Below are 9990 nucleotides of genomic sequence, written 5' to 3'. Positions count from 1 at the left end.
TTCACAATAGGTTAAGTTAGATCCAGAAATGCCACGTATGTTAGGTTAGAGCCATAAATGTTACGTAAAATACTTTTAGAAATTAAAGTATAAACGGTACATTTTTACGTGAAGACATCACGCGTCACATCAAAACGTCACGAATCACACCAAAAACGTCACGTTTTAAAGTCAACACGTCACACCTTACATATGGATAACATGGGAGTAAAGCGTCTTTTTCGTCTCTTGAGTAAAGTTAGCGATGGTTGAGCGATAGTTAATTTATTAGGTTAGGTTGTGCCGCGAAGCGACCCACCTAACCTAATAAATTAACTATCGCTCAACCATCGCTAACTTTACTCAAGAGACGAAAAAGACGCTTTACTCCCATGTTATCCATATGTAAGGTGTGACGTGTTGACTTTAAAACGTGACGTTTTTGGTGTGATTCGTGACGTTTTGATGTGACGCGTGATGTCTTCACGTAAAAATGTACCGTTTATACTTTAATTTCTAAAAGTATTTTACGTAACATTTATGGCTCTAACCTAACATACGTGGCATTTCTGGATCTAACTTAACCTATTGTGAACGTCGCGTTCTGGTCTAACCTAGTGTATTATTGCAAAACGTGACATGTGACAAAAATGTCGCCGAAAGCGTGAAATTTGACGTGAAACGTGACGCATGTGACGTAAAACGTGATGCATGAAATCGTTCCAATAACTGCGAAGATGTGGAATTAGTTTATTTTTGCTGGAGGCCTATGTCTAGCGGCGAACGTAACAGGCTCATGTCTATCAGTGGACGTTACCACAATGACATACGTGATTGTATGACATCTCAACGTCAAAATCGATCCAAGGGTCGTAAAACGTGACCTAACGAACTCCTAACCTAACCTAACGTGATCTGACGTAGACCTAACGATATAAAACGTGATGTTTGATCTGACATTCGAGCTAACCTAACGTCTCTGATGGTGTTCTGATAGTTGTCAGATAGTATCTGATAGTGTTCAGATAGTGGTCAGATAGCCTCTGATGGTGTTCGGATAGTACTCTGATAGTCTCAGATGATGTTCAGGCTGACAATGAGAACACTGATAGCTAAGGCAAATGTGTACCAAAAGACCTATGTCATGGTTAAATAATCATAGACAATGGTATAGATGCAAACAATGTATATTTTTTTAGAGTTTTTATTTTCTACTTATAATAATTACAAATGTTGATTTTCACCAAATTACAATTATCATTCTACATATTCATTTAACAAATAGCTGGTCCATTTTCCTGTGGAGATTGCTAAAGCTATAAAATTGGTTATGTTTTCCTGTAAATGGACTTTTAAGTCTCAGCTTGTCATTTACGGACGTGAACCCGTGGCGCACGTAACGTGACGTGAAGACGTGACGCACGTGAAACGTGACGTGAACACGTGTCCCACATAACGTGACGTGTGATACGTGACGTGAACTTTATCAATTATATTTAATGAGTAATATGTGACTACCCTCGTAGATAATTAAACTTGGAAAGATAAGAAGACGAATGACTAGCAAAGAGAATAATTTTTGATCAATCTCATGCTTTAACTTCTAAATTTTTGCAATTATATTTTATGAGTAATTTGTGACTAACCTCGTATATAATAAAACTTGGAAATCTAACTATATCATAAAATATGGTAACGAGAACTCTGACGTCACCGGATGCATCTGCATCCTTTAATCATTTCTCACGGTGGCGTTTCCCTGTCGCAGGAAACATATGCAATTTTATAAATAGATACAAGGTTAATCGAGCCTGCACACGCTAGTAAAATATATTTTAAAATCAGTTTTAGTTTTACTGCGGATGGATAAACAACGTTTAAATTTTTGTGTATTCAGTGTGTGAGTTTTTATTAAACCTTGGTGAGTTTATATTTATTTTAGAGAATATTATTTGTTTTATTGTTTTTTATTTATTAATTAGATCTTTTTTTAATTATAATTATTGAATTTTTAGTAGTTGTGTGTTCGGATTTCCTTTAAAAGCATGCGTTTAGTTGAGAATAGAATTATTTTTCTACTATTCTTGCTTCTTTTGTTTAAATTTATAAAGCTTAGAGTTAGTAATAGGGCTTACCACGGTTATCCAGTAATTTAGGTGACATTTATACTTTATACGTTTCTTATAATCATAACTATTTTAGTTTTGAATACTTTTTTTATTATGATTCTGGTTATTTCCGACGAGCTCTGTTTTTGTTATTTTTTTTTTCTATATTATCCTCTGTACTGGTCTACTAGCATACTGATACTGTCATTTTTAAAATTCTTTAGAATCTGGCCTTTATTATTTTTTAATTAGATCTTTTTTAGTTACAATTATTGCTGTTTTAGTAGTTGTGTGTTCAGATTTCCTTTAAAAATATGTGTTTAGTTGCGAATAGAAATATTTTTCTACTATTCTTGCGTCTTTTGTTTAAATTTATATAGTTTGGAGATAGTATTAGGGCTTATCACGTAAGAATAAGTCTGTTGAATCTAATTTTATATTTTATACTATTAACCAGTAATTTAGGTGACATTTATACTATATACGTTTCTAACAATCATAACTATTTTAGTTATGAATACTTTTTTATTGTAATTCTGCTTATTTCCGACGAGCTCTGTTTTTGTTATTTTTTCTATATTATCCTCTGTAAACACTCAGTATTGAGCGTCTTTTGTGTTTTAACATAAATTTTCACACTGTACTGGTCTTCTAGCATACTGATACTGACATTTTCTTTAGAATCGGGCCATGATTTACTGATAAAACGTGAGAACTTGATGGTATTATAGCAGTTATCAAGTATGTTTGTGCTAAAAGTGGTGGGGTAGTCAAGATTTTTGACTGTTATCCGGGGAGTGGGAACTTGATGGTATTATTCAAAGTTATCGAGATTCTTAGTGCAGAACACGTGAGGTAATCATGATTTTCAGATGTTCATATCTAAATTTTCTTTGGTGACGATATCTACGGCTATTGTTGACAACTACCTGATTAATATGTTATGCTATGCCCTTCTCTTTTAAACAAACTTAAAATGGAAAGCCTGTATATTATGCCTATTGTGTAGGTATTTATTGTACTTGTATTGGCATTGTGCATTTGAGGAGCCTTTTATAATACCATTCAGTTTTCCGTCCGACTAAAGTTTACCTTATACCCTGCATGTCGTCTCCGGTGTAATTAATAAACGTATGAAAAACTGATTGCAACTTGGTGCAAGTTTCCATGTTTATTAATTTATCCAACTATTGCGCAATATGGTGTTATATTGCGTAGTTGGCCGGTACGCTCTTATTGTGGCATTATCTTGAAGAGACAATGCCAATGTGGTTTTATTAGGTGGTGGAAATAAAACACATTCTTTCTAAGAAGAAAAAAACTCAGCTTCAGAGTCTTAGAAAGAAACAGAGCCCTTCGAGCAAAGTGCTCTAGGGAGCTACCCTACACGGGTAAAACCATGTGTTGACACAGACTGACACTAACTGACTCGAGATCCGAAAATGTCCCATATTTAAAGATAAATTAACTTTTATATGAAACCTTTTCATTTCTCAACCAATTAAATTTAATTATATGTTCCAGAAGGAAGGGCGATGAACATCGAAGTGCGTGATTGGTGGCACTTGATGACATCCCCCTGCTTTGGAGACTCTGAGGCTGATAAAAAAAGATGATTTTATTAAAAAACTTAAAGAAAACAATTTTTTTTACAAATCACATATAGAAAAGAAAAAAAATGCATAAAATATATCAAATATAACATGAAATATATCAAAATGAATATGTCTATATTGTCAAATTACTTACAAGTCCTCTAACACACACTACACTCGCGTACACTCGCGTAGCGCGCACTTACACTGCACAAAAACACTCACAGGCGGTGATCGGTGTTGTGGACAGCATCTGCAGGTCCATCCTCGACGACGTGCTCCTCTACGGCGGCTTCGTCCTCTCTAGCTGTACATTTCCCATCTGCATGTCGCCGGTGTGTCGTAGGCGAGTTTGCCTGGGCCTCCGTGGTGCTCTGGACCACATAATGGTAGGGCAGGCAGTGACTGGCTACTGCGGAGACATCCATTGCATCAGGTACTTAGCATCAAGTAGGCTGGCTCGTCGGAGATGTGGCACATCGACGGTTTCAGGGCTGCAGAAGGTGGATATCGGCATGTTAGTTTGGTGTACTAACATCCGATGCTTCTCCCCGCTGTTTTCTTGAGTGGTTTTGATGCAGGCATCGTGTTGGAACTGTTTGCGATTTTCGATCGCGGATCATGAGAACTCTGACATCTCGGAGTCGTGGTAGAGTTCGTTGAAGGTTGGGCGCCATGTCGTCTCCGGTGTAATTAATAAACGTATGAAAAACTGATTGCAACTTGGTGCAAGTTTCCATGTTTATTAATTTATCCAACTATTGCGCAATATGGTGTTATATTGCGTAGTTGGCCGGTACGCTCTTATTGTGGCATTATCTTGAAGAGACAATGCCAATGTGGTTTTATTAGGTGGTGGAAATAAAACACATTCTTTCTAAGAAGAAAAAAACTCAGCTTCAGAGTCTTAGAAAGAAACAGAGCCCTTCGAGCAAAGTGCTCTAGGGAGCTACCCTACACGGGTAAAACCATGTGTTGACACAGACTGACACTAACTGACTCGAGATCCGAAAATGTCCCATATTTAAAGATAAATTAACTTTTATATGAAACCTTTTCATTTCTCAACCAATTAAATTTAATTATATGTTCCAGAAGGAAGGGCGATGAACATCGAAGTGCGTGATTGGTGGCACTTGATGACATGCATTATGGTATTTTCTTCATTCTGTTTCAGATATTCCTAGCGTACAGACGTGTGCTTTGGTGAGTTTAAATCTGTGCTCTGGTGAGTAATAAATTTTAAAAATTTTGATTTCTTTGAATATTTTGACTTTTTTGATATAACGTTTTTTTGGAAAAAATTTTATTTCTTAATCTATTTTTGAATATTTGCTTGTTTTGTTTAAACATGATAGCTAAACTTATTCAGCTAATTGCGTCCATCTTGGGGTTGATTAGAAATGATTATCAGGAAGATAATGTTAAGAAAGGGCTGACTGAGTGTAGGAAAGCGTGTAAAAAGATACGCGATTCGATGAGATATGCCAAGACGATGGGTGAGAAGCAGCATTTAGAAGCTCAGATGAGGCATGTGAAAACGTTGAGAAACCATCTGAAGGCCGAACAAAAGAAGGGGGCTGGACTTACACCTATGAAGGAGACTGCTAAGCATAGAGTACAATGGGATGATTCCTTATCAGCGTTCAACTCAAGAATTCGAACTGGAGTCATCTCAAACCTCAAACACAAAGACCCCAGCAGTTTCCTAGTAGATTGCAAGGCGCTATTCAAACGTAGGATTCAAAACGCGCTAAAGAAGGATGAGGTAGTTAAAGTTAATACTGCTTTTGGGGGAGAATTCGAGATAGCTAGCGGAGAGAAAATCCTAAAAGACACTAAATATTTTACCACATCAAACTCTCCAATATACAAAGACACAAATCTTGACGAATGGTTTGAAAACCATGTGTCTGAACCCCTCAGCAAAAAGCTAGAGGAATTCCAAGAGAGAGATAGTGGCTGGGCACTAAAGGCTGTTGTTAACCTGGGGGTAAACATTAACAAATACACACCACAACTTGGTTCCTCTTATATTGAACTTCCTCCTCAAATAAAGAGAAAGGAAGCCTGCGTTAACGTCAAAAATGATGATGAGGCATGCTTTGCGTGGTCTGTCATATCAGCGTTGAATCCTATTGATAAAAATCCTCAAAGAGTGTCTAAATATCCGCACTACTCGCAAGTGTTGAAGTTGAAGGGAATACAGTGGCCAATGACGATGAGGCAGATTCCTAATTTTGAAAAACAGAATGACATTTCAATTAATGTATACGTTTTGAAAAAAGATAAAGGAGATTTTACGACCCTCCCTACATTTCTAACTAAAAACAAGAAGGATAAACATGTGAATTTGCTTTTAATTCAAGATAAATATGATGATACCGAAGGTCCTATTAGATACCATTACGTTTGGATAAAAAGCCTGTCCCGCCTCCTCTCCAAGCAGCTTAGCAAACGTGATGGAGCCAAATATTTCTGCGATGCCTGCCTCCATTACTTTCGATCACAAGAAAAGTTAAATATTCATAAGGCATGCTGCAGCGGTCGATCAGATCTTATATGTGATAGATGCCTACAACCGTTTTCATCGTCAAAACAGGTTGAAGCTCATATGGTAGATTGTATAAGAATTAATGAAACAGCCATTAAAATGCCCGACGAAAGTCATAAAATGTTGAAATTTAAGAATTTTCGTAATAAGATTAAAGCCCCCTTCGCCGTGTACGCGGATCTCGAGAGTGCTTTGAAACGTACAGGAGATCCTAAAAAACCTCAAGAGCATATTCCTGTAGCAGTTGGTTATTTCTTTAAATGCTCGTATGATGACACTTTGTCGTTTTATGACTCATATCGAGGAAAGGATTGCATGAAATGGTTCGCAGATAAACTTAATCAGCTTGCTGAGGATGTTTCTACGGTGTTTATGTGCCCATATGATATAAATATGACAACTCAGCAAGAAAGCGATTTCCATGCAGCCACTCATTGCCATATCTGTGAGCAGCGCTTTTCCCCCAATGATAAGAAAGTGCGAGACCATGATCACTTTATTCCTGACAATAATTATAGAGGTGCAGCTCACGAAGGGTGTAACATTAATTACAAAGATGTTCATACAATTCCAATAATATTTCATAATCTCTCCGGATATGACGCACATTTTATTATTAACGATATTGCTACACACATCAAAGGTCCCGTAGATCTTCTTCCTATTACTAAGGAAAAATACATTTCTTTTACAAAACATATTGATGATGCTCGAATTAAATTCCGTTTTATTGATAGTTATCGATTTATGTCTTATTCTCTTGATAAATTAGCTTCGTACCTCCCCGAGTTTCCTAATCTCAAGTCCCAATATACTTCGCTTCCTGAGGAGAATTTCCATCTTCTAACTAAAAAAGGTATCATGCCATATGATTATATAGATTCATTTAAAAAATTCTGTGAGACTTCTTTGCCTCCTATTGAGTCTTTTTACAATAAACTTGAAGATAAGCCATGTCCTCGTCGACATTATCGTCGCGCTCAAGAAGTCTGGTCGTCATTCAATTGTACAACTCTCGGGGATTATGTCGATTTATATATGAAAACTGACATTCTTCTTCTTGCAGATATCTTTGAGCGATTCCGATCCAGCTCTCTTCGAACTTATAATCTTGACCCTGCTCACTATTATACTTTACCTGGTTTTACGTGGGATGCAATGCTTAAATATACAGGTCAAGAACTGGAGCTTTTAACCGATCCTGACATGCATTTGTTTGTTGAACGTGGTATTCGTGGTGGTCTTAGTCAAGTTTGCTCTAAAAGACGTGTGAAAGCTAACAATCCATACATCAACAACTATGACCCATCTAAACCAAAAACGTTCCTTATGTATTTTGATGTTAATAATCAGTATGGTTGGGCCATGTCTCAATATCTTCCATATGGCGGTTTCGAGTGGGTCGATGCCAATATTGATGTCCTTTCCATTGCTGACGATGCTTCTGAAGGGTACATTCTCGAGGTTGATCTGGCGTACCCTCAACATCTTCATGATCGTCATAAAGATATCCCGTTTTGTCCTGAGTCTTTAAATTCTAAGACTATGCTTCCTCCTACACGTCCGCGAGAGCAGACTAAATTAATGGCTACCCTACAGGATAAAGAAAGATATGCAATACATTATAGAGCACTAAAACAGGCGCTTGCAAATGGATTGATCCTGAAAAAGATACATAGAGTATTGAAATTCAAACAGGCTCCATGGTTAAAGTCATACATCGATCTTAATACAAATCTCCGGAAGGCAGCGAACAATGAGTTTGAAAAGGATCTTTTTAAGCTTATGAATAATGCAGTGTTTGGGAAGACTATGGAATCAGTGCGCAAGCGCGTTGATATAAAGTTGCTTACTTTGTGGGAGGGTCGTTACGGAGCTGAAGCTAGAATAAGTAGCCCATTGTTTAAGAATGCAACGATTTTTAGTGAAAACTTGGTAGCTGTTGAGATGCGTAGAGCTGAAATATGGTTAGATAAACCAATCTATATCGGAATGAGTATTTTAGACTTGGCTAAAACAACAATCTATGATTTTCAGTATGGATACTTAGCTGGCAGGTTCGGAGAAAACTTTACAACTTGCTATACTGATACCGATAGTGTAATCGTGGAAATACGTGAACAAGACCCATATGAGGCTATGAAAGAAGATTGCTACAAATATTTTGATACCTCAGACTATCGTAAAGACAATATTTATGGTATCCCTCAGGTTAACAAGAAGGTGTTGGGCATGATGAAAGATGAGAATAAAGGTCGCATTATGACTGACTACATAGGGCTCCGATCTAAATTGTATACAACAAAAGTAGCTGCCACTGAAGATGAGCTAAAAGAAAAACGTAAAAAGTTGAACGATGAAGAATATGAGGATGAAGAAATTGAAGTAATTATTAAAAATTTTAGGTTAACAAAGAAGGCGAAGGGGGTAAAGAAATCTGTGGTGAACACGAAAATTACGTTTGAGGACTATGTAGAGTGTTTGGATAACTTAAAAAAGGTGTATGCTTCACAGAATCTAATACGCTCAGATAAGCACCATGTTTATACCATAACACAAAGCAAGATTGCGCTAAGCGCCAATGATGATAAAAGACATCACCTTCCGGAGTCATATGATACACTTCCGTGGGGGCATTATTTAATTGATTCTAAGATGGATGTTGATTAACGCAAAGTAATATATCTAATATATCAATAGTCATATTTTAACATTTATCCTTGATGATTGACTTTAAGATGGATGCAAATTGTATATTGTCGTTTTTATAACGTGGTTTATTTATTACAACTTAAAATATATCTGATTCAGAATTTATTAGTCATTATTTTACCATTTCATTTCGCTTTTCGTTGTTTATATTATATGATAATTATAATATATCTTAATTTTCTAAATATTATTTCTAAATCACGATACTTAAGATTAGCACATTTAAAAAAAAAAAATGTTTAGATATGACCACTAAAAAGATATCATGGACCACTGGCAAATTAATAATCCGTTCTGGTTAACTCCAGAGCTATGTGTTCGTGCAGCCTCCTAAGACAATCGATAACTTATTGGTCTTCCTCGATTTAGATTTAAGTCAATTCTTCGATAGCCTGTCCCAAAACAGGAGTCGGAGAATTTCCTATTTTTAAAGATAACCTAGAGTTATTAGCCCCCAATAATTCATTTGAACGCTATACAACATAGTAACTAATGAATTTACACCAAAGTGTCGATGTCTTAACATAAAAGATGTCCATCAATAAAAGATGTCTTCTAAACCATGTTAAATTATGTGCTGATCTTAATAAGTTAAGTATAATTATTAAATAAATTATCATATTATGTAAATGACTTCATTCATACTAACTGTTTGTCCCATACTAACATTACCTCTCCCGGCGGTCGTGTAGTCGTACCTTCACGTTGGTGACTGCCGTTAAGAATAAATTTTTGTTTTTCAACAAATGTTTGTTTGAACCGAATTGACTACGTTCCTTTCATGGCATGCTTTTAATCATTTTTATACATGGCTCTATATTCGTTAACTTACTATCATTCCTTTGCTTAGATACTAACAGCAGTTTATTACTTATTACATTACCCATTACTTATTACATTTATGCATTACTTATTGCTTGACTGTCCTTGCTAACATTTTTATGTAGTATGTATAAAATATAGTATGCAGCTCGTTACTTTTCATGTGTTACTGTGGAGATTATAGAGTGGATGAATGTTGGTTTGGTCATAGTGTAAGAAT

The 9990-nt window shown here is 36.1% G+C and overlaps 1 protein-coding gene across 1 annotated transcript; it reads left to right on the top strand.

Moving 5' to 3' along the window:
- Positions 1–5033: 5033 nt before the first annotated feature.
- LOC140444445 (uncharacterized) lies at positions 5034–8906 on the top strand. The gene has a single exon (XM_072536201.1). The coding sequence runs from the start codon at positions 5034–5036 to the stop codon at positions 8904–8906; it is 3873 nt and encodes a 1290-aa protein (XP_072392302.1).
- The last annotated feature ends 1084 nt before the right edge of the window (positions 8907–9990 follow it).

The sequence above is a fragment of the Diabrotica undecimpunctata genome, chromosome 6, assembly GCF_040954645.1.
Source record: "Diabrotica undecimpunctata isolate CICGRU chromosome 6, icDiaUnde3, whole genome shotgun sequence".
Classification (NCBI taxonomy): Eukaryota; Metazoa; Arthropoda; class Insecta; order Coleoptera; family Chrysomelidae; genus Diabrotica; species Diabrotica undecimpunctata.
Note: the sequence above shows the minus strand (reverse complement) of the source record. Positions and strands in the feature narration are given on the sequence as shown.

Excerpts from the sequence above, each read along its gene's own strand:
- LOC140444445 (XM_072536201.1), top strand. The coding sequence starts at position 5,034 with ATGATAGCTAAACTTATTCAGCTAATTGCGTCCATCTTGGGGTTGATT.